At 39.0% G+C, this 23,621-nt stretch overlaps 5 protein-coding genes and 1 long non-coding RNA gene across 8 annotated transcripts in view; 5 read left to right on the top strand and 1 right to left on the bottom strand.

The window, feature by feature from the left end:
• The first annotated feature begins 426 nt into the window (after positions 1 to 426).
• LOC104799188 (auxin-responsive protein IAA28) lies at positions 427 to 2,303 on the top strand. Its single transcript, XM_010521577.2, has 6 exons — positions 427 to 525; positions 631 to 930; positions 1,100 to 1,344; positions 1,487 to 1,640; positions 1,837 to 1,901; positions 2,026 to 2,303. The coding sequence occupies exons 2-6, from the start codon at positions 782 to 784 to the stop codon at positions 2,058 to 2,060; spliced, it is 648 nt and encodes a 215-aa protein (XP_010519879.1). The 5' UTR covers positions 427 to 525; positions 631 to 781; the 3' UTR covers positions 2,061 to 2,303.
• Positions 2,304 to 3,051: 748 nt separating this feature from the next.
• LOC104799187 lies at positions 3,052 to 3,525 on the top strand. Its single transcript, XR_769535.1, has 2 exons — positions 3,052 to 3,204; positions 3,333 to 3,525. It is a non-coding gene; the product is annotated as an uncharacterized LOC104799187 (long non-coding RNA).
• Positions 3,526 to 5,896: 2,371 nt separating this feature from the next.
• Positions 5,897 to 8,401, top strand: LOC104799186 (UPF0664 stress-induced protein C29B12.11c). The gene is given in 7 exon segments (XM_010521576.1): positions 5,897 to 6,125; positions 6,486 to 6,703; positions 7,011 to 7,122; positions 7,347 to 7,418; positions 7,527 to 7,584; positions 7,587 to 7,737; positions 8,167 to 8,401. Coding segments are annotated over 6 exon segments (612 nt in total). The 5' UTR covers positions 5,897 to 6,125; positions 6,486 to 6,593; the 3' UTR covers positions 8,276 to 8,401.
• A 2,932-nt stretch (positions 8,402 to 11,333) lies between these two features.
• On the top strand, positions 11,334 to 14,780 carry LOC104799184 (receptor-like protein kinase 5). The gene is made up of 2 exons (XM_010521573.2): positions 11,334 to 14,043; positions 14,273 to 14,780. Exons 1-2 carry the CDS (start codon positions 11,439 to 11,441, stop codon positions 14,695 to 14,697), a joined length of 3,030 nt encoding a protein of 1,009 aa, XP_010519875.1. The 5' UTR covers positions 11,334 to 11,438; the 3' UTR covers positions 14,698 to 14,780.
• A 1,145-nt stretch (positions 14,781 to 15,925) lies between these two features.
• Positions 15,926 to 19,704, top strand: LOC104799185 (receptor-like protein kinase 5). The gene is made up of 2 exons (XM_010521575.2): positions 15,926 to 18,764; positions 18,906 to 19,704. Exons 1-2 carry the CDS (start codon positions 16,163 to 16,165, stop codon positions 19,229 to 19,231), a joined length of 2,928 nt encoding a protein of 975 aa, XP_010519877.1. The 5' UTR covers positions 15,926 to 16,162; the 3' UTR covers positions 19,232 to 19,704.
• A 345-nt stretch (positions 19,705 to 20,049) lies between these two features.
• Positions 20,050 to 23,621, bottom strand: part of LOC104799183 — a 9,554-nt gene continuing 5,982 nt past the window's right edge. Inside the window, exons 13-22 of one of the 3 annotated variants that reach the window (XM_010521571.1) lie at positions 23,509 to 23,617; positions 22,948 to 23,219; positions 22,630 to 22,757; positions 22,277 to 22,511; positions 21,967 to 22,155; positions 21,588 to 21,874; positions 21,146 to 21,356; positions 20,773 to 21,015; positions 20,545 to 20,633; positions 20,050 to 20,304 (exon numbers count right to left, since the gene is read on the bottom strand). In XM_010521571.1, the coding sequence (XP_010519873.1) occupies positions 20,142 to 20,304; positions 20,545 to 20,633; positions 20,773 to 21,015; positions 21,146 to 21,356; positions 21,588 to 21,874; positions 21,967 to 22,155; positions 22,277 to 22,511; positions 22,630 to 22,757; positions 22,948 to 23,219; positions 23,509 to 23,617 (1,926 nt within the window). In that variant the 3' untranslated portion in view covers positions 20,050 to 20,141. Of the gene's footprint in view, positions 20,305 to 20,544; positions 20,634 to 20,772; positions 21,016 to 21,145; positions 21,363 to 21,587; positions 21,875 to 21,966; positions 22,156 to 22,276; positions 22,512 to 22,629; positions 22,758 to 22,947; positions 23,220 to 23,508; positions 23,618 to 23,621 lie in introns of all 3 variants that reach the window. The other 2 variants (XM_010521570.1, XM_010521572.1) reach the window with 2 other exon arrangements.

Below are 23,621 nucleotides of genomic sequence, written 5' to 3'. Positions count from 1 at the left end.
TATATATATATATATATATATATATATATATATATTAAAGTTTTTTGAACGTGATTATCGTATATCGATAAGAAGATCCTTAAAAATAATTCCAATGCCTTGAAAACGTTCCACAAACAATCATTCGTCCCAACAAAAAAAAGAAAGAAAGTGTAAGTTAGTGGAATTCTTGATATACAAAACACTATTTTTCTTATAAACACGAGCGAGCTTTCCATACAAAGTCGTGAAACCTCTTACATTTCTTCTTTTATAGGTGGTGGGCTCTCATCTCATGCCTAGGAATCTCCTCCACCTTCCAAAATTTAAAAAAAAAATAAAAATATTATCTATATTCATTATAGATTAGGCATACAGTGTGTGTGTATATATATATATATATATAGCCTATGATCGATCGAACTTCATAACAATATCGCATGCATACGTTACATACGTAATACATGCGCTCCAATGTCTATGTTTTGCTTGACATACGTGTAGTTTACAAGCTATGGTTACAGTTTATACCCGAGCCTTTATAAAGTACGATAAAATGACACACACACACATATATGTACATCATAGATGGCATATATTCTGAATCTTTAATTATTATTATACTGATTAATACCGCTTTTGCCGTGTCAGATATTAAAAGGAGCTCGCCACCTTTATATACAACTCCATACATATCCACATGATGATACACATATATAAATGAAGATATAGTTCCTCACACATTACTCCACATCGTAGCACTCCAAAGCCAACAACTGTTCTCCTTAGAGAGAGAGAGAGAATGGAAGAAGAGAAGAGATTGGAGCTAAGGCTGGGTCCTCCCGGTGATCAGTTCACTTGCAACAACAATGGAGGCAGACGAAGAACTTTTCAAAATTCATTTTCTTCTTCATCCGCCAACAAAGAGGCGTACCCTGTTCCCAACAAGAGGTTCTCTAGCTAAGCCCATGTGTGTGTGTGTGTATATATGTATGTCTTCGGTTCTTGCATGATCCATCACGACAGTTTAGTGATTTCTTGATCGTTTCCCAGTCGTGTTTAATGTTTTTTTATCCATACATACATATGGATGATGAAATTTGTGGAAATGGGGATGCAGAGTTGAGGTAGCTCCGGTGGTGGGGTGGCCGCCGGTGAGGACTTTCCGGCGAAACCTTGCAGGAATCGGCGCTTCACAGAGGGCGAAGGAGAAGGATCATAGTGAGAGAAAGGAAGAGAGAGAAATGTATGTGAAGATCAATATGGAGGGAGTCCCCATTGGAAGAAAAGTCAACCTCTCCACCCTCACCGATTACCAGCAGCTTTCTACCACCGTTGACCGCCTCTTCTCCGGCCTTCTTGCCAGTAAAATCCTTTTAAATTAATTTCAAAAGCTTCATTTTATGATATAAAAATTATATACTCATATCATAATATTTTTGAAAAAGTAGGGTTTGGTAAAACCCTAATTCATTCATTTTCTTTTTTTTTCCCGATGTTAATTTAGTTCAAATGAATTCAACGGTGGATGGAGATGAAGAAGAAGGGAAGACAAACGACCAAAGCAGAGGGAAAGATTCATGGGATCCAAAGAGACAATACACTTTGGTCTACGAAGACACCGATGGAGACAGAGTTTTGGTTGGAGATGTTCCTTGGGGGTAAGCCTATCTAATCTTGCACAAATTGGATATTTATATGAAAATATTTCACGATATTATTTTTTTTTCACGTAAGTTAATAAATTTTTTAAATATTTCTATTGTTTGAATTTACAAATTATTTTCTTGAAAAATTGTTTAATTATAAGAAGATATTTTTAAAAAGACAGATGAATATAAAATTTATTTTTCGTAGGATGTTTGTGTCGACTGTGAAGAGATTGCATGTATTAAAGACTTTCGAAGTCTCCTCGCTTTCCCGTAAGTTTTCTTTTTTTTTAGAAATTGTTTTATTTTTTTATGATTACAGTATATAATTTCTTTTCATTTTAAAATAGATATTGAGCATATGTAAATGTGTGAATTTTTGTATTTATTTTTTCAGCTGGTAGGCGTGGAGAGAGAGGTCCACCAACCTAGTTCATCATTTGTTCGGAGAAAACGAAAAATAATAATGTAATTTTCCTCGGAAATTAATGGGCCTGATTTGATTTCCGTCGTTATATCATAGTTTTAGTTTGTGTGGAAAATGAATTGTACTATTATAATATTCTTGTGGAATTTTTTTTTTTTTTTGCAGAATTCTAAGTGGATATATTTTTGTGCAAATATTTTGTAATTTTAGTTGTTAATCTGATGTGACATGTCTAAATTTGACGTGAATGATATTGTTTTAGTGTTGGTTATTTTTTTGAACAAATTTTCCATTCAAATATTATACGTAACTTGATATTTATACGAAATAATTAAGCATATATATTTGATGAATATTGAATTTTATAATCCATTTTAAATTTGATGGGAATAATTTGGATTTGTTTTTGAAATATTCACTGTAAACTGCAGCAATAGTCCAATCCATCATCATCATCATCATGTGTATATATCGTTTAGGCAATTTCAAAAACTTCGATGGTTAGGGTTTAATTGTTAAAGGTTAAAAAATTAAAATATATCGAATAAATAATAACGAACCCTAAAAATTTGTCCTTTTGTCAGCTTAATTTCAGGCTTGATGTGTAAATAGGGGTATTACAGGCACTTAGTAATATATTGGGGAGAAAATAGAAATACATAAATTTAAAGTGGCATAATCGAATAATAAAGAAGAAGATGAGAGGCTTCGTAAAAGTAGAACACGTGCTATACGCGGTGATCTGTTCTCCCGCACAAGTGACAAGTTGCACCCATCCCTTCGTCTTCGGGGGTTTTTTCTAAAATGCACTACTTGGAGCACATTAATTTCAGGTGTACACCTGAAAAAAAGGAGTCTGAAAATTTTTCAGCTTGTACACCACTTTTCGATTGAAAAGTCTCAAATAACCCTGTATGCAAAAAGTCGAAATTACCCTTACTTTAAAAATAAAAAACAAAACGTGTTGAATTAAAAAATGACAGAATAAATGTGGGTTTCTCTCTCATATTGTTCTTCTTCTTCCCATGTATCATCGTCGGTATTTCTCAGCGGAGGCAATCTTCCCGATTGGTTTCTCCGCCATTGTTCCCGACGAGAGGTGCGATCGACAGCTCCGGCATTCTTCCCGACAGCTCCGCCATTATTGAGGTATAATCTGAATAAAACCCAATCATTTTCTACAAAAAAATCAACACTGCCAAGATGTTCTAGGGCTTGATGTCGTGACCCAAGTTGATCTGTCGTTGAACCCAACCTGTTTACGACCTTTGTTACAGGAAAATGGATGGTCTTGAAGATTGTTATACATGTGTATGTATTCGTTATGGTGGTATTTGGGAAAGAAAGGAAGATGAGTTATTTGAATGGAAAGGAGATGATGAAAATGGTAAGACCATTTCCCATTGGACTATTCCTGATCATGTAGCGGAGATGAAAGTGAACCCTCCTATTGTAAGAGAACGAGGTGTTGGTCGACCGACCATGAATCGAATCAAGAGTGCCGGGGAAAAAAGAGGAAAGAAAATAAAATCGAGGGTGAATCCATATGATTCAGAGGAACCACTGTCACAGAAGATGAAGAAGAAAGACAAGAAAATCGTTTTGCAGTTAGAAGATGAAATGTAAAACCTGTCATGAATGTATATTTCATCTGTTAACTGTTATGACTTTTTGTAAACGACTTCATCGTAACTATGTTACGACTTTTTGTAAACGACTTCATCGTGACTATGTTACGACCTTTTGAAAACCTATGCATCGTGACTATGTCCAATTTTTAAAAAAAAAATAACAAAAAATCTTAACAAAAAAAGACAAAATCAAAAAAAGGAACAAAAGTCTGACAACTGGTGGCCATTCGACAAAAAGCCAAGTTTTGTCTTATTATCGCCCATAACCAACTTATTGCGACTCGATTATGACTTAATTACGACTTTGGATTTTCGGTCTAAATGTCAAAAATATCGTTAAATTTGCCGAGTTTTCTGCAAGGAGTGATGAATACCGACTAAGTAAGTAGGAAAATTGACTTATAAGTCACATTTCAAAAACTTTTATACAATAATATAGGTTTGGATCAAAGTGTTCCTATATGTTTAAGAAACATATAGGAACACTTTCAATCAAGTTGGTGATTTTTTTTTCAAATCTTTCTTTTGTTAATTCGTGCCTTTGAATCTATATCTAATACTTATTTTCAAGGGTTTCATCATCACTCGACGTAAAACTCGTCAAATTTCACGAATTTTTACACAATTACGACCAATAAAAGTCGTAATTATGTCGTAATATAGTCGTGTTAGAGTCGTAACGTAGTTGCAATAACGTTGCAAATAGTTGGTTTTGGGCGATAATACGACAAATGCCGTCTTTTTTTCGGCTTCACCTTCTTTCCCTGGACCCACCTGTCAGTAAAGTGACTTTGACTTGTTTTTTTTGTTGACTTTTTTAATTTAACTTCAAATTCCACCGACTTTTTATATGAATCATTATATGCATAAAAACTACTTTATTTTTGTAACTTTCAGCACACAACTACTTTATTTCGACTTATGAAACCCTGAACTAACACAATAATACAAACCATATTCCAAACCACAACAACACCACAACAAACAGCAAACCATATTCCAAGTTCACAAACCACAACAAAAAACAAACAATGTTCAAATTACAGCTCCTCCTCAGTCATATGGTTCTGTGCCTGAATTACAAATCATGTGGAATATGTGCCTGAATCGCGATTGTTCCGTGAAATATTTCAGCTCCTCCTCAGTCATATGGTTCTGTAGAAATTTCACTGCTTCTACGTGAAAACATTTTGACGATACCTTCACTGCTATCTTGTTCATATCGTCAAATTCATAATAGAATTCAGCTTTGGGTATATCAACAATCTGCAACAAAACATTTACGTTCATCAAATATATAACAGAATTCGTAATTGAATTCACTACGATTACTTATTTATCACTTCCTATCAGACACCTTGCAACTTTTAAGTTACAATCTGTCATCATTCTACATCGAATTTATTTGACATTACTACAATTACTTATCTGTCACTTCCTGATTACACCCTTGCAATTTTAAAGTTACAAACAGACATCAATCCAAATCAAACTTTGAACGAAACCTTAATTCACTACAATTACTTATTTGTTATTTTGTATCACACAATTTGCAAATTTTATGTTATAATCGTCCAAAATTTTAACGATTCTTTGTTTTCCGCTCTAATGTTTCGACTTTGTCTTCTTCAACCTAAGATCAACAAATTACAACCCAAACCTAATTCCTACACAAATTCAACTTCAAATCCAAACTCAAATTCAAAATTCTTACTTCTCTTTCACGGGAAGATTCCGAGCATGTTGATGTCTCCCCCTCCGCCACCGACTGCGACTGCGTCTGGGTTCTTCCGGCGGCCGACCTCGACCGTGTTGAAACAACGGTTCCACTCGACGAAGCTCCTTGCATTCTCGTCGTTTCAGAGGTAATCACACTTGGGTTTTCGATTTCGATTTCTCCCTCACCGATTTCACAACTCTCTCTCTCGACGTTTTCTTTCTCTCTCTCGGCGGTTTCTCGATTTTTTTAAGTTATGTGTAAATAACTGTAGTAAAAATGTCCTAATTTCCCTTTTTTTTCTGAATTTCTCTCTTTTTTTATTTTTTCACGGGATTTTAATTCCTACACGTGCGACTTCTGTCACACGGTTACTTATTCAAGGTTATTTGGTCTTTTCCATTTTCATTAAGGGTAAACAAGACTTTTGCTAAATCGTTATGTTTTTCAGGTGTACACCTGAAATACATGTGCTCCAAGTAGTGCATTTTAGAAAAAAACCCTCGTCTTCGCGTGTGTTCCTTCTCGAATTCTCTCCTCCTCTGATCAAAGTTTCGTTCTCAATCAAGGCACGTTTCCTTCCGATTGATTCGTTTCCGGAAAAATTCTCGATGTGTTTGTGGCTATAAGCGTTGCCGAGTTTGGGCTCGATACGAGCAGCTTCCCAGAATTGAATTGGATCTTCTTCCTTTGGTTGCTTGTTATCGCTGGTGATAGTTTTGGTACTTCCATAATTCTGATTTGTATATGCTTCGTATTTGTACTTGTGGGTTTGTTTGTGAAGATCTGACGGTGACCCTATGGGATTTTTTTTTGCTATTTCGCTTTCGGTGAAAGCACGGTTCGGTCTCCGATGCTCTTGTGGGTTTCGTGTTGAATGTTTCCCGTTTCTGGGTCCGTGTTCAGTTGAATTGCTTAGAAGTGACAATAGTAGTGTAACCTGAATCATGAGGAAAGGAATTGGGGTTTAATTCTATGGTCAATCTTTGACATGTTCCTGTTATTAACAGTTCATGGAGGTTTCTGTGTACGTGCTCTTTTAGCGTGATCAATGATTCGTATTTGATACTTTTGGCAATTAGGTTTCAGAGCTATTGAGAACTGAGGATTGAGCAGGCAGAAAGCAGAAGGTGCAAGCAAGAAACACGAAACTTGTTCATTAGCCCGGCTCGATTTGTTGAGTTGTGATCATGGCGCTAAACCCTCAGCTGCTACCCAACGGGATGCCCATTCCATTTGTTAACGAAATGTTCGTTCTGGCTAGAGATGGCGTCGAGTTTGAAGTCGATAAGATTCCTGGGTTTGTTCCCTTCTTCCTTTTCCTCGCATATTCTGGACCCGCCTCAATGCCTTCTTGATTGGGTTCTGATTTCAATCCACTCTATTCGGGTTTCCATTTAGTCACATTGCTTCATCAGAACCAGATTCTTGAGTTAATTGCATGAACCTATCTACAACATCCGTGTCTATCTTATCATCCAATAAGTAGTGTCTAGGCTGTCTGTTCATCAGTTCACTTGAGATTAGTTTTATGAATGAATAGACAATAGGCACTCACTGCTGTAGGTTTTAAACACTTTCCCGGGCTTTCGCTCTGTTTTCTCCAGATCCCAGGGAGGTCATGTTAAGGCTAAAGGGACGGTATACTTGTCAAATATACGATTGGTCTTTGTCGCAAGCAAGCCTGTTGGGAACTTCTTTGCTTTTGATATGCCCCTGGTATGAAACGTTATCCTTTCCTTCTCTTGATCTGTTGTTCAGCATCACTATTGCACTAGTCTGGGACATGGTAAATGAAGTTTATGACGCGGAATGCTGCTTAGCTATTTCAGTTGATTCCTTGTTCTGATTTCCAGCATGATAAAATTGAACTTTAGTACTTTGTAAGGAATGAGCAATGTTGCTTCTCATGATTGAAATATGTTGTTCCTCCAACTTTGCAGCTATACATCCATGGCGAAAAATTTAATCAGCCGATATTCCACTGCAACAATATTTCTGGTCAAGTGGAGCCCGTAAGTATAATTTTGCCAAGCTGGTCTCTTTTCCTTTCCTCCACTACAATGGCTGCCACATTCTTTGTATAAGTTTGCTCACCGTTTTGTATGTAAGCGAATTTCCAGGTAGTCCCCGAAAACGAGCATAGAGCTCTGTATTCCACACATACTTTCAAGATCATCTTCAAGGTGGTTGCGGGACTTTTGTTCCTCTCTTCCTCAATCTCATTTCTTCCGTGAGGCAATACAACCAACAAATGCAACAAGCTGCAGTAGCACCTCCGTTCGATCCGCTCCAAGCTTCACAACCTCCGGTGGATGAAATGATGAGACATGCGTAAGTTTTCTCTCCCCGAGTATAAGAATTCTGCTTCTGCAACAAAAAAAAAATTACAAGGGAATATTCAACAATGTGTGATGGCTTCTAAGACACTGGAGAGGAAGAGTGTGAAGGCTTTTAGGTTCTAACTGAGACCCTATGATTTCAGATAAGCTACATAGTGATATAAGCATGAACCCTAATTCCACCACAAAAACTAGCTCAAGAGTTCATTTATATATTGGGATGGATCTATCGTACACTGCCGATGTGGGATACATCAAATACTGCGTTATACCCTCTTATTCGATTTTGGACAAGCTACTACTATCGGCACCGATATAAAACCCAGCTGAAACCGATGCTAGATCCATTTCAATCAACCTTGAGGCTTGAAATCGATCCCGGGTTTTGTATGTTTACTGAAAAGTGGTGTGATGTGCGCAGGTACGTCGACCCGAATGATCCGACGAGGATTTTCCTGGAGCAGCCGCCAGTGGAGAGCCAACTGAGGAGGCGAACGTACAATTCCAGCCCATCCGAACACCCTTCTTAAAAAAACTCGGTGACCATACAGAATTCGGTCTGGTACATAATATGGCTGCTGTTACTTTGGTAAATTTACTGCTGTAAATAACCCCGAGCTAATTAATAATATCTTCACTTGGCCTCGTTGTTTTTACCCCTATGGTGGTAGGGTTCTCGGTTTATGGCACGTAAAAAAACATGGATTGACTGAGTCCACAATGGAACCGATGAAAGGGGATCGATGTTAGAGTTCTCGATGATTGTTTGGAATTAAAACCGTTAATATAAAAAATATTCGATAATTATCATACAGAATTCGGTCTGGTACATAATATGGCTGCTGTTACTTTGGTAAATTTACTGCTGTAAATAACCCCGAGCTAATTAATAATATCTTCACTTGGCCTCGTTGTTTTTACCCCTATGGTGGTAGGGTTCTCGGTTTATGGCACGTAAAAAAACATGGATTGACTGAGTCCACAATGGAACCGATGAAAGGGGATCGATGTTAGAGTTCTCGATGATTGTTTGGAATTAAAACCGTTAATATAAAAAATATTCGATAATTATCCCTAATATTTTATTATAAATTTATTTTGTGTGTTTGGTTTTTTTTTTTTTTTTTTTTTTGAAGAGAATCTGCATTTGTGATGTTAGGGTTTGACAAAGTCTTCTGAACGTGAATAACGCCACTTCATTCGTGGAAAATGCCTTGTGCTATGGGCACAAAACGCTGTCAATTTTAATAATCAAAGAACAAATTTATGCGTGTATATATATATATATATATTTGGAAGTTTTTTAAAATTCGATACCAATATTTATTTTACAAACGGATATTTCATCTTCATTTTTTTTCTTTACCAGAACTTTCCTTACTTGAAAAATGAACGGTGTCAAAATTTATGATAATATATAAATTCTACATGTCGATTCATATTTAAGTCTTGTACGGTTCAAGCAACTAATATATGTATATATATTATTCATTATTGTTTTTTTCTTTTATATATATATAACCCTTTTCTACTTTTTGCTTACTAATTTTTAAAACCAATCGTTTCTTCATTCATTGTATACGTGCACGCTTTTATTGTGTGTGTGTATATATATATTCATTTTATAAAAATTTTAAATTATCAAATAATTCATTTTATATATATGTTTGATTTACTCTTAAACAATTAATAATTTTTTTAGGGGATTATATTAAATGTCAGAAATCCTGAAAGTATATAAACCTTTCAAGATTGGATAATATTGCTTAGCATTATATAAAAAAAATTAATATTTTGTCGCTCGACCATTCGGATATCAAGAAAACAAGGATTCGTGAAAAGTATAGTCAACGGTCAAAAACATACCACATGGAACTTCGAAGGAAAAAACTCAAAGAAAAACAACTGAAACGAAAGAAACGTCAAAACAAATTTTATAATGAAAATGATTGATACTGATTTTTGAGATATTCCACTCTGCCCCCTAATTATTGATGTTTTCAATATTCACCCATAAGTTTACTGTGTATAAAACCAAGTGATGATCTATATTTTAAGATTCACACATCTTTAGATGTAGAACACCACTGATTTTTGTCTTTAATTTTGGTGCATTATTATTATTTTTTTAAATAAGATCAATATGTATTATACATCCAAGATTGAATGACTCAACCGATAAAAAAGAGAACAAAGTTTTTTTCTGATCCAAATTCGAATCTTCAATTAGAAACAAACATTTACATCAATTTTTTCGATCTTTTAAAAGATGTAGTCGGGTCAAAAGTTCGGTGAACTTTTAAATTATAAAAGAATATATATTATGTATTCCAATTTCTACGGCATATCTGTTTTAGTGACAATTTCCGAATCAATATTTTGAGTAAATTTGATAGAAGGGGCTTTTCATGGAATCCTTATTTCTTGAAATGTGAACCCAAGAAACTTCCATTGTCCTTTCGTGGAGCAAAACTAACACAATCACACACCAAACTTTTGACTTTCTTTACATATGGATTTTTCAAAGCGGTTTTGAGAACTTGAACCAAAATCCGGTTTACTTATTTGGTTTAGCTAAACTAAACCGGCTCAGAACCGAACCAGGGTTTGTCTGACTTCAGTTTTGGTGTTGGTTTAAAGCGATATCAAAACTTGACTTATATAGGTAATTATGTAACCCATATCTTATCAACGTAAAAAATATATATTAATTTTAACCAATATAATCTAAAACATAAAAAAAAAACCAATGAACCGATCCCCAACCGAACCGGTTAACGGTCCCATCCTACGGAAATTACAAGATAATGGATACTAATTTCTACAGGTTCTTAATTATGCTTAAGAGAATAATATGTTTTTGTCCTTTGCGTATAATAAGAAAAGAGCAAAAATAAAAAAAAAGTCCTAAAAAAACTAATATTCTTTTAGCCTTTTTGAAATCCAACTTTGAATATATATATATGGTCAATTCAATTACAACTGTTTTTGTTCCTTCATACGCAATTAATGAGATTATTATGGACAAAAACAATTATATAGCTAAACAAATATTATAAACATACGCATACTTATATTAATGATTATGAAATACTTTACAATAATTAGAAAACCAAATCCCATTAACATTTAATTTATCTATTTAATACTTTACAATAATTAGCTAACACATTTGAATTATATATTAACTTCTTCGTAATAGATTTCTAAATATATTGATACCGAAGTCTCTGTTTGACGTACCTTTTTAGCAAAAGAAAAAGTTTTATTAAAACCACATATCTTTTTCCGATAATGATCAATCATAATCAAATTGAACAAAAATAAACTATAACAAAAAAATTATAAGCCATTTGAAATATCAAATCCCCACATTTACTGTCATCCCTTGAAAAAAGATTTCACATAACCAGAAAAAGGAATCAAAACCATTCTCCTCCTTTAGTTTGGCTCTCTTCCACTTGCAAAAATTCAAAAAAGAAAAAATATTTAAATTAATAAAGTATAAATTATAAGATTAACATCCCATAGATCACATTTTAATTCTCAGCAGTGGCAAATCCGTAATATTACCCAAAACAAAGGTCCGTCTCACATACCCATAAGCTTCATCGCTTTTACAAAGACATATATATTCTCGACACGGCCGTTAAGCCCGTCGCCAGAATTCCCGGCAAAATAAACACGTTTTAAATGACTATTTTACCCTTATCCCGCCTCGTGCCTCTCCTCCTATTCCTCGCCGCCTCTGTGCCCTTATCCGTAATTTCACAGTTCGACGAACGGTCATTGCTTCTGCGCCTGAAACGCGAGCTCGGAGACCCACCGTCTATCCGGTCATGGGATGACAGATCCTCGCCGTGTAATTGGCCGGAGATTCATTGCTCCGACGGGAATGTCACCGGAATCAGCTTCTATAATCTCAACTTTACGGTTCCGGTCCCTGTTTCGATCTGCGATTTCCCGAATCTGAGGTCACTCGATCTGTCGTACAACTACTTTCCCGGTGAGTTCCCGACGGTTCTGTACAACTGCACCAAGCTTCTGTACTTGGATCTCTCCCAGAACTTGTTTGAAGGACCGATTCCCGGCGACATCGACCGTCTCTCCGGCGAACTCGTGCACCTCGACCTCGCCGCTAATGGGTTTTCCGGAGATATTCCCAAGGCGATCGGACGGTTGTCCAAGCTCAAGGTTCTCAATCTGTACCAGAGCGAATACAACGGTACGTTTCCGACAGAGATTGGAGACTTGTCGGAGCTCGAGGAGTTGCGCTTGGCGGATAACGACAAGTTTCTACCGGCGAAGATTCCGACGGAGTTCAGTAGACTGACGAAGCTGAGGCTTCTTCAGCTGAGGGATATGAATCTGATCGGAGAAATCCCGGCGGTTATTTTTGAGAATCTGACGGCTCTAGAGCACGTTGATTTGTCGGTGAACAACTTGTCCGGACGGATACCGGATGTGATATTCGGGTTGAAGAATCTGACCTATTTGTATCTGTACGCTAATGATCTGATCGGAGATATACCCAGATCGATTTCAGCGATGAATCTAGTGGAATTCGATCTTTCTGCGAACAAATTGAACGGTACGATTCCAGAAGTTGTCGGAAATCTGACCAAACTAGAGATGTTGAACCTCTTCGAGAACGAGCTTACAGGGGGGATTCCTGTGGGTATCGGGAAATTCCCTGGATTGAAGCTTCTGAAACTCTTCACCAACAAGTTCACAGGAGAATTGCCGGCAGATTTGGGGTTTTATTCGAAACTGGAGAGTTTTGAAGTTTCAGAGAATCAGTTGACCGGAAATTTGCCGGAGAATTTGTGCAGGGGAGGTAATCTCCTCGGAGTCGTCGTATACTCCAACAATCTTACCGGAGAAATCTCCCTTTCGCTTGGGAATTGCAGCAGCCTCCGCACGATTCAGCTTCAGAACAATCGGTTCTCAGGGGAGATTCCTTCCGGAATCTGGACTAGTTCCGACATGGAATCGTTGATGGTGAGCAACAACTCGTTCACCGGAGGGTTGCCGGAGGAAGTTGCGTGGAATATGACGAGGATTGACATCGAAAACAACAGATTCTCGGGGGAGATTCCGAGGAAGATTGGTTCATGGTCAAATCTAGCCGTTTTAAAGGCAAGCAACAATCTGTTCTCCGGTGAGATTCCGAAGGAGTTGACATCACTTTCTAATCTCTTGAACCTCTTCCTCGACGGGAACCAACTTTCCGGCGAGTTTCCGGCAGAAATCATCTCATGGAAGTCGTTGACGGCTCTTGATTTATCCAACAACAAGCTCACCGGAATAATTCCAGCGGCTCTCGGGTCATTGTCATCCCTTGTCGTTCTTGACCTGTCAGAAAACCAATTCTCCGGCCAAATCCCGCCAGAGATCGGCAAACTGAGGCTCCCAAGCCTCAACCTGTCATCAAACAGACTTTCAGGGAAAATTCCAGAGCAGTTTGACAATCTGGCTTACGAAAACAGCTTCTTAAACAACACAAATCTTTGCGTGGAAGACCCGGTTCTCAGATTACCAGATTGCGACAATGTGCTTGGAAGCTCAAAAAGGCTGTCCCGAAAAACTCTCGCCATGATTCTAGCCATCGCCATTCTGGCCTTCGCCATTGCCCTTCTTGCGACGTTCTTTATCATTAGGGATTACAGCAGGAAACGCCGGAGGAGTGATCTTGAAACATGGAAGCTAACTTCCTTTCACAGATTAGATTTCTCAGAATCAGACATCTTATCAAACCTCACAGAGAGCAACGTGATCGGAAGCGGTGGATCGGGGAAAGTATACAAGATCTTCGTCTGTTCCCCAGGCCAATATGTTGCAGTGAAGAAGGTAAGGAACAGCGAGAAGCTAGATGAGAAGCTGGAGAAGGAGTTTGTAGCAGAAGTCGAGATTCTGGGAACGATCAGGCACGCAAATATAGTGAAGCTCCTGTGTTGTATATCCAGCGAGGATTCGAACCTGCTTGTGTACGAGTACATGGAGAATCGAAGTCTGGATCAATGGCTACATGGCAAGAAAAGATGTGAAGTCAATTTCTTGGATTGGCCAAGGAGATTGCAGGTTGCGGTTGGAGCAGCTCGTGGACTCTGCTACATGCATCACGACTGTTCTCCGGCGATTATACACAGAGATGTCAAGTCCAGCAATATATTGCTCGATTCTGAATTCAACGCTAAAATAGCCGATTTCGGGTTGGCCAAGATGCTGGTTAAGCATAAAGACAGAGAACACCATACTATGTCTGCCGTTGCAGGATCCTTTGGTTACATTGCTCCAGGTAACTAACTAACTCACTAGCTACTCAAGAGTTGAATCCATTTACAAACCCGAAAATCGTCTTTAGATCCGGGAAATGCCCAGGGAGTAAAATTCCTGAACTGGATCAAACCCGAAAACCGTCTTTAGATCCGGGAAATGCCCAGGGAGTAATATTCCTGATTTTGCCAGTTTTTTTGGCTGCATTGCCACCATAATTCATGACAATGCTCTGCGTGGGTATGTGGCAGAATATGCATATACATCGAAGGTGAATGAGAAGATCGATGTGTACAGCTTCGGAGTAGTGTTGCTAGAACTTGTGACAGGAAGAGAAGGAAACAATGGAGATGAACACACGAACTTGGCAGATTGGTCGTGGAGACATTACCAAACAGGGAATCCGATCCAAGAAGCGTTTGATCGAGATATCAGACAGGACTCGTCCTCCTATGCAGAGGAGATGAAAAGGGTGTTCAAGCTAGGGCTGATGTGTACAAGCGCATTACCAAATCACAGACCATCCATGAAGGAGGTCCTTCATGTTCTGGAGCAAGGGCATGGCTCGAAAGAGCCAGAGAACGAGGCTCAGGAGACACCTCTCCTCGTCAGCCTGTCTGGTCGGAGAGGAAGAAACAGATTTGAAACTGAAGATTGCTTTAACTCACCTGTCTAATTAATGTATTATGTATTATATATATATATATGTTTTGTCTGTGTATTAATGAATAATCTTATTATTATTATTGTTATTATTTAATAATTGGAAGAGTTTAACAAATATCACTTAAAAGTTTTCATAATTATTAAATACAGATCAATTACGTTTCGCTATAGCTCCGCACAAAATGTAGTCTCTCACATTTTATAATTTTCAACTGATAAGATTTCCATATCTATCTTTATATAACTTTCTTTTTTTTTCCTCTCATTTATTTCAATAACACTAACAATATTTTTCAACACGAATATGATAGATTATATCTATATATATATATATATATATTGTGTAACACAATAATTCTATTATAAAAGACAATAGTAAAGAAGACTAGAAGATGAAGTGGAGCCTTAGCCTTAGGTCTTGAAATGTGAACACAAGAAACTTCCACCACCTTTCCATAAGCAAAAGCACATGAAACTTGAAGAAAAAAAAGGAATTTGTTTTGAATAATTTATGAAACTTGACCCAAAAAAAAAACAAAGGAAAACCCGAAATGCCTGCACACATATGCAAATGCACATTAACAAATAATAACTAAAAAACAGTATAGAAATTGATTAAATTAGGAAGACAAATATAGTTCTATAGATTATGATCTTATTTCACTTGCTAAAAAGGCAAAAATGGTCCATGAAGTTTAGTGTAGAATATTTGTCAGAGGGCACCTATAAATTCAAAGACAGATCTATAAAATTTATTACCGGATAACCAAAAAAAAAAAATAGTAATATAGTGGACATGATCTCTTTTAGATTGGTAAGTTCGGTTACAAAATAAACATTTTAATCTATGAAAACAGAATAAAAATTGAATTGGAATGAATCTAATATAAAAATTTAATGATATAGTTTTTCTAAAAATCGAGAAAATTAGAAGAAAAAAAATGATAAATCCGAAACAGCCCTCGAGAGTCATGGATGACGTATTTAAGGGAATTGGTTCGATTGCAAGTGACGTCATGATGAGAAAATGAACGCATTCAAACACGGAAAAATTCTTGCCTTTGACCGTTGAAAAACAAGGGAACCCATTTCCACGAGTACCTTGTTTTGCACGGTTTCTCCTCCTCGTGTTTATCCATTCTAAAGTTGAAAAAACAAATAATAATAATAATAAATATAAATTCCAAAACAAGTAAATATATAAGAATCGGAATCAACATTGCCATTAGATGATTAATTGGTTGATTTTGCAATGCATCCGTATTGGACCTGCAACCCCCCACCCTAAGATTAGCCGCCAAATCTCAGTTTAATTAATCACCCCAGTGGCAAATCTGTAATATCGCAACAAACCAAGCCTCGTTTTCTAACGAGCTATAAGTTTGCATAACTCGGTGCATCCATTTTTCCCCTGCGCCCCCGACTCGGCCGTTAAGTCCGTTACTGAATGTCCCGGCAAAACTCACAAACAGAAAATGGCTGTTTTACCCTTCCGCCTTATCCTCCTCTCCGTCTTCTTCGTCTCCATGGCCTTTCCGGCGTTTTCCCAGCTTGACCAACGGTCGATGCTTCTGCGCTTGAAGCTCGAGCTGGGAGACCCACCTCCTCTCCGGTCATGGGATGACATATCCTCGCCGTGTAATTGGCCGGAGATTCATTGCTCCGCCGGAAATGTCACCGGAATCAGCTTCTTTAACCTCAACTTTACGGTTCCTGTCCCTGCTTCCATCTGCGATTTCCCCAACCTGAGGTCACTCGATCTGTCGTATAATTATTTTCCCGGCGGGTTCCCGACGGTTCTGTACAACTGCACTAAGCTTCAGTACTTGGATCTCTCACAGAACTTGTTTGAAGGACCGATTCCCGGCGACATAGACCGTCTCTCCGGCGAACTCGTGCACCTTGACCTCGCCGCTAATGGGTTTTCCGGCGATATTCCCAAGGCGATCGGACGATTGTCCAAGCTCAAGGTTCTGAACCTGTACCAGAGCGAATATATCGGCAGTATTCCGACAGAGATTGGAGACTTGTCGGAGCTGGAGGAGTTGCGCTTGGGGAAAAATGACAAGTTTTTGGCAGGGAATATTCCGGTGGAGATCGGAAAGCTGAAGAAACTGAGGGTTCTGCGGTTGGATGAGATGAATCTGGTGGGCGAAATGCTGGCGGTTGTTTTCGAGAACCTGACGGCTCTGCAGCATCTCGATTTTTCGGCGAACAACTTGTCCGGTCCGATACCGGACGTGATATTCCAGTTGAAGAATCTGACCCATTTGTACCTGTTCTCCAATTATTTGTTTGGGGAGATACCCAGATCGATTTCAGCAATGAATCTGGTGGAACTCGATCTTTCTGCGAACAAATTGAACGGTACGATTCCAGAAGTTGTCGGAAATCTGACAAAACTAGAGATGCTGAACCTCTTCGAGAACCAGATTACCGGAGAAATCCCTGTGGGTATCGGAAAATTCGCTGGATTGAAGCTTCTGAAACTCTACACCAACAAGCTGACCGGAGAATTGCCGTCGGATTTGGGGTTTTATTCCAAACTGGAGAGATTTGAAGTTTCAGAGAATCAGTTGACCGGAAATTTGCCGGAGAATTTGTGCAGGGGAGGTAATCTCCTCGGAGTCGTCGTATTCTCCAACAATCTCACCGGAGAAATCTCCTTTTCGCTCGGGAATTGCAGCAGCCTCCTCACGATTCAGCTTCAGAACAATCGGTTCTCAGGGGAGATTCCTTCCGGAATCTGGACTAGTTCCGACATCGAATCGTTGATGGTGAGCAACAACTCGTTCACCGGAGGGTTGCCGGAGGAAGTTGCGTGGAATATGACGAGGATCGAGATCGAAAACAACAGATTCTCGGGGGAGATTCCGAGGAAGATTGGTTCATGGTCAAATCTAGCCGTTTTAAAGGCAAGCAACAATCTGTTCTCCGGTGAGATTCCGAAGGAGTTGACATCACTTTCTAATCTCTTGAACCTCTTCCTCGACGGAAACCAACTTTCCGGAGAGTTACCGGTGGAAATCATCTCATGGAAGTCGTTGACGGCTCTTGATTTGTCCAACAACAAGCTCACCGGAAAAATCCCAGCGGCTCTCGGGTCATTGTCATCCCTTGTCGTTCTTGACCTGTCAGAAAACCAATTCTCTGGTCAAATCCCGCCGGAGGTCGGCAAACTGAAGCTGCCAAGCCTCAATTTGTCATCAAACAGACTCTCAGGGAAAGTTCCAGAGCAGTTTGACAATCTCGCTTACGAGAACAGTTTCTTAAACAACACGAATCTTTGCGTAGATGATCCGGTTCTCAGATTACCGGATTGTGGGAATGTGCTCGGAAGCTCAAAAGGGCTGTCCCGAAAAACTCTCGCCATGATTCTAGCCACCGCCATTCTGGCTTTCGCCATAGCCCTTCTTGCGACGTTCTTTGCCATTCGGTATTACAGAGGAAAACAGCCAAGGACCGACCCTGAAACATGGAAGCTAACTTCCTTTCACAGATTAGAATTCTCAGAATCCGACATCTTACCAAACCTCTTGGAGAGCAACGTAATCGGAAGCGGTGGATCGGGGAAAGTATACAAGATCTTCATCCGTTCCTCGGGCCAATATGTTGCAGTGAAGAAGGTATGGAACAGCAAGAAGCTAGACAAGACACTGGAGAAGGAGTTTATGGCAGAAGTCGAGATCCTGGCAAGGATCAGACACGCGAAAATAGTGAAGCTCCTGTGCTGTATCTCGAGCAAGGATTCGAATCTGCTCGTTTACGAGTACATGGAGAACCATAGTCTGGACCGATGGCTACATGGGAAGAAGACAGATGAGGAGTCCCCCTACTTGGATTGGCCAAGGAGATTGCAGATTGCAGTTGGAACAGCTCAAGGACTCTGCTACATGCATCACGACTGTTCTCCGGCGATTATACACAGAGATGTCAAGTCCAGCAACATATTGCTCGATTCTGAATTCGACGCTAAAATAGCCGATTTCGGATTGGCCAAGATGCTGGTTAAGGGAGGAGATAAAGAACATCTTACCATGTCTGCAGTTGTCGGATCCTTCGGCTACCTCGCTCCAGGTAAGCTATAGCTAACTAATTGCACACAAGGCTTTGAACCCTTTTGGGAAAAAACCCGAAACTCGGCTTTTCAGATCCGGGCATTGCTTAAGTAACAAGTCTAGTAAATTCTTGACAATTCTCTACGTGGGTATGTGGCAGAATATGCGTATACATCGAAGGTGAACGAGAAGATCGATGTGTACAGTTTCGGAGTGGTGTTGTTAGAACTTGTGACGGGGAGAGAAGGGACGAGAGGACATGATCATATGAACCTGGCAGACTGGTCGTGGAGGCATTACCGAGCAGGGGATCCGATCCAAGAAGCGTTTGATCCAGATATCAGACAAGACTCGCCCTCCCATGTAGAGGAGATGAAAAGGGTGTTCAAGCTAGGACTGATGTGTACAAGCACATTGCCACATCACAGGCCGTCCATGAAGGAGGTTCTGCATATTCTACTCAAGACATGTCCGAAAGTGGCATAGTGGTCCAATGGATTTTGAGTCTGAGTTGAAAATCCTGTTAATTATCCGAACTGCCATCCTAGATATTACACCTTCACTTATATATATATATATATATATATTTGTAATAGTGACATATTACACCTTCACTTAATTAATCAAAAAATTAGATAAATAACAACCACACTAGATCCACGTATTCTCATACCCATAATACATAATCCAATCACCCTTTACCTTAAAATCATCTGACATTCCTATCAATGCAGCAAGCAAATCATTTTTATATGAGAGAGAGACAGAGAGAGAGAGACAGAGAGAGAGAGCAAACAATATACTTACAATCTTTCCCCCAATGTGATTTGGTTATTTACACTGGGAAGTTCATATAAAACAAGAACCAAATGCAAAGACAGACTACCAAAACAACTTAGGCAGAAGATTCTGAACAAATTACACAACTTTCTAAATTAATTAAAAAAAAAAAAGGAAACCAAGGAGTAAAAACATCCCGGTCTTTCTTTTTTTTTTTCTTTTCCTTTTTCTCCCCCCCCCCCCAAAAAAAAAACAGACTACCAAAACAACTTAGGCAGAAGATTCTGAACAAATTACACAACTTTCTAAATTAATTAAAAAAAAAAAAGGAAACCAAGGAGTAAAAACATCCCGGTCTTTCATTTTTTTTTTCTTTTCCTTTTTCTCTCCCCCCCCCCAAAAAAAAAAAAAAAAAAAAAAAAAAAACCAGAGATCCCCCCTCCTCTTCTGTATCATAAAATTCCTACTATTTTCTTCTTCTATGCGGACAGAACAATAACCGGAGAACAAACAGAAACGAACCCTAAACCAACCAATATGGATGGATGGATGGAAAGAGCCGTTGAATAGTACAAGTGGGAAAGTACCTGAGAATGTGAGAGAGAGAGAGAGAGGATCAAGACTGCCAAAAGAGCTCGAAATCGTTACTATACAAGGAGCGGTCCTGTATCTCGAGGTTCGCTACGTGCCGATTTACGAGCTGCGACTGCAATGTCTTGCAAACCACCAGTCCTGCCGGAAATATCCACCATTCGCTCTCACCCCTGACACCAGATATTCTGTCAGGAAGCAACAATGTGTTTCTGATCCTGAATTTTAAATTATGGGCAAGGAGCTCGTGAAGTTGTTTTTTTTTTAATTGATATGAACATTCTCCATCACACCCAGCCGGAAAAAAAATCAAATATCTTTGATGAAATGCAAATTGCACATATGCACAAGTTACATACATGCCCTAGTTACCAAAACCCCCTTCCCATATGGTACGATGAGAAACCAAGGCATAATAACAAACTCACATGTTTATATTCCACGGCTGAAACGGGATCTTTTTGCTCGCCGATGACTCGCTGTTATAGTGAACGTATCCGCAGAGAAAAGCAACAAACTGTCACATAACCAAAAAATACCCATTGTCAGTCAGCATCCGGATCCGGGAGACAAAAAACCATCCCGATGAAAAAAATGGTCACATTCACGGAAGATTCCAACGCACAAATCTTTCTTAGGGGAGGAAGATGACTTACCACATTGACTAAGGACGTAAAGTTCCACAATGCATAGACACGGGCAAGACCAGCAGAGCGTCTGGGTCCATGACTAAATAAGGCATTGATCCCAGCAGGGAATGGCAGAAGTAAGCCGAGAGGTAATATAAATAACGCCAAAAAGACATCCAGCAATGATATTGAATACAGCTGGAGCAGTGTGAGCAAGACTAGACTAAAATCTCCTAGAAGTAACATTGAGATAACTAAGCCGACCAAGTCCTGCCATTTCACAAAAATATCAAAGACTGAATAAAATTTTTACAATCTGCACCATGTTAAACAGTAACATGTAAAGGAAGAGATTCATATCAAAAGGGCTTTTCCAAAAAAAAAAAAAAGGGAGAGGTACCTGATGGCCAACAGGTTTAGTGTTATGGACTAAGAAAGAGAGAAGGAAAAATATATCTCTCTTCTCTTTGAGACTCGGTAAGCTATGAAGTTCTATAATCCCTCCATAATTCCTTCTGCGCATTGTATAACCATCGGTGCCTCTGTGGGGCTGGTTTAGCATACTCTCTCTTAAATGTGCTGGAGAATTTTCTTTATACATACTCGTCAAACTGTAACTAAGAGTTTCAAGCACAAGGCTGGCGTTAGAGCTTCACAAAATTAAAGCACAAAGGATGAAAGCTGAAGTCATATGAAATATCAAATGACACGATCCAATCAGAATTTGAACACGCTATTCGTAGTAGCATTGTTTCAGAAAAATGGCATCTTCCCTGCCAATGAATGAACCCTGAGGACAATGGAACACAGAAAGGAACGAATGCAAATTCCAGTTCATTTACCGTGGATCTATATCAGCCCATCCTGTTCCGCCAACATGTTGAGGTGATGATGATTCATTCTCATCAGCAACATGGACCAGAAGTCCATATTGACAATAACCACAAGCTGTAGTCTGGAACCAGGCCAGATCAACGCAGATGCCATGTGTTCCCAAAGCAGGTTTAGCATGAGTCTCTAACCATCTCAAAACAGGGTGAAAAGTCGCTTTCAGACGCCCACGATGTACAATACGCAATTGAGCATTCAAACCAGCCACCAGTCTGTACCAAGTGGTGGGTGGAACCATCTAGAAAAACATAGGCAGGGGCAAAGATTGGATACAACCTTTTAACATAACCCATAATAGTTAACTAGCTTCGGGGTAACCGAGGGACAAACCTGACTCATGAGACTGGTAAGGATGTTGTCATTTTGTAGTGAGAAAGGAGCCATGTAACTTCCATCACCTCCGAAAATTATAGGCATTGGAAATCTTTGATGGAGACGAGGAGGAAGGTCGGTCCTCTTTTCATCTCCGCCAAGGAAGATGTCCAGATATGCAAGCATTAAATCAGAGCTGGCAGCAACCTACATTGGCATAAAACGATTATGGTCAATAACATAAATACAACAACATAGAAATAGAAATTATCGAAATCTAAAGTCATGCCAAGCAATCATTAGATTAAATATATCATTGAGATACTACCTTAAGGCCCTCGTACAAGGCACGCGAGCGACAGGAACGTAGACAGGAATGGTCATATTCGGAACGTACAAACTCACGCAATCTCTGCAACTTCAATCTCCGTCGCCATTGCTGCCACGACCATGCAAGCGGATAGGCAAGAACTGAAAGAATACTATAAATTGCACCCTCCCACCACTGATATGCAGCTATAGCATTTATCTCGTCGACAAATGTGTTAAATGCAGCCTCATATCTATTAAGGAAAGAACAATTTAAGGAGACATCAGCTTGAGTGGCCAATAAGACATTTCATAGAAAACAATGAAACATAATCCCGGATCCATGCTGAACAAGAACAAGAATCAACTTACACTATCTCTTTTATCTGTTCTGGAGGGGTATGGGACAAGTGCCAGGGCTCACTAAATGTATTAGGGCCCATGAAGTACATTCTATGCACATGACTCTGGGACTGCTCAGCTCTATTTGTTTCCAACACCTGGAAAAAGAAGGAAAAAGATCTAAGCCACAAAGCATTGATGTAAAAGAAAGAAACCCTCGGAGCTTCTTAACAAATTACTTGACTATACAGTTACGAATATATGTAAATTTTCCCTGTCCCTTTATTAACTTGGAAACTCTAGGGGAAAAAACAGATTCACAGTTCAAGATGTATGAAGTTGGTTGACCTCATTTAACGATTCGAGGAACGGGAAGGAATGATCTATTTGAGAGCCATGGTGTGTTGGAGCTGGACCAGGTAAATCATCAACTCCAACAAATTTCATCCGGGCAACACTAAGTACGAGTGCTAATAGGATGAGGAGCCCCATCAGAAGAAGGCCAAACAACCAAGGCCCGCCAAACGTATAAATTAGCTCCTCCAGCGCTGTGTAACAGTGTGGCATGTGATACCTGTCGGAAATGCATCGATATGGACATGGTGTCACAGCAACACCACCTGATAGTAACATCAAACAATACCAAGGATTATCAATAACGCATGGCTATTTCCACCAGTAGCTTACTGGCATGGAATGAGTTATATATGAGAAGAATGAAACAGTTTAGAAACATGTCATTATGTTAAAAAATAATTTTATAATAAGTCTTATTTGAAGTATAAAACCTCAAGACCCTAATGGAGACGCTTAAATAAGGGCCATTAGAAAATAGGAAAGTTTCGGCCTTGGAAATAGTTGGAAAAATATCATTTATCACTTTGACAGCTACTAACAGATTCAAATTACCTCGGACAGGAATATAAACAGCACGACTTGGGAGAGCATCAACAGGGCAGGGATGACAAAGAGACGCATCAGATCCCGTGACATTCTTGTATGTACCAGATGGGCATTCCCGA

Source organism: Tarenaya hassleriana, unplaced genomic scaffold (assembly GCF_000463585.1).
Source record: "Tarenaya hassleriana unplaced genomic scaffold, ASM46358v1 Cleome6, whole genome shotgun sequence".
In the NCBI taxonomy this organism is placed as follows: Eukaryota; Viridiplantae; Streptophyta; class Magnoliopsida; order Brassicales; family Cleomaceae; genus Tarenaya; species Tarenaya hassleriana.
The sequence above is the reverse complement of the archived record's forward strand: the minus strand, read 5'-3'. Positions and strand labels throughout refer to the sequence as shown.

Excerpts from the sequence above, each read along its gene's own strand:
- LOC104799185 (XM_010521575.2), top strand. The coding sequence starts at position 16,163 with ATGGCTGTTTTACCCTTCCGCCTTATCCTCCTCTCCGTCTTCTTCGTC. Across the intron at positions 18,765-18,905 it reads CTTCGGCTACCTCGCTCCAG|AATATGCGTATACATCGAAG; the intron begins GTAAGCTATAGC and ends GGTATGTGGCAG.
- LOC104799188 (XM_010521577.2), top strand. The coding sequence starts at position 782 with ATGGAAGAAGAGAAGAGATTGGAGCTAAGGCTGGGTCCTCCCGGTGAT. Across the intron at positions 931-1,099 it reads TACCCTGTTCCCAACAAGAG|AGTTGAGGTAGCTCCGGTGG; the intron begins GTTCTCTAGCTA and ends ATGGGGATGCAG. Across the intron at positions 1,641-1,836 it reads GTTGGAGATGTTCCTTGGGG|GATGTTTGTGTCGACTGTGA; the intron begins GTAAGCCTATCT and ends TATTTTTCGTAG.
- LOC104799184 (XM_010521573.2), top strand. The coding sequence starts at position 11,439 with ATGACTATTTTACCCTTATCCCGCCTCGTGCCTCTCCTCCTATTCCTC. Across the intron at positions 14,044-14,272 it reads CTTTGGTTACATTGCTCCAG|AATATGCATATACATCGAAG; the intron begins GTAACTAACTAA and ends GGTATGTGGCAG.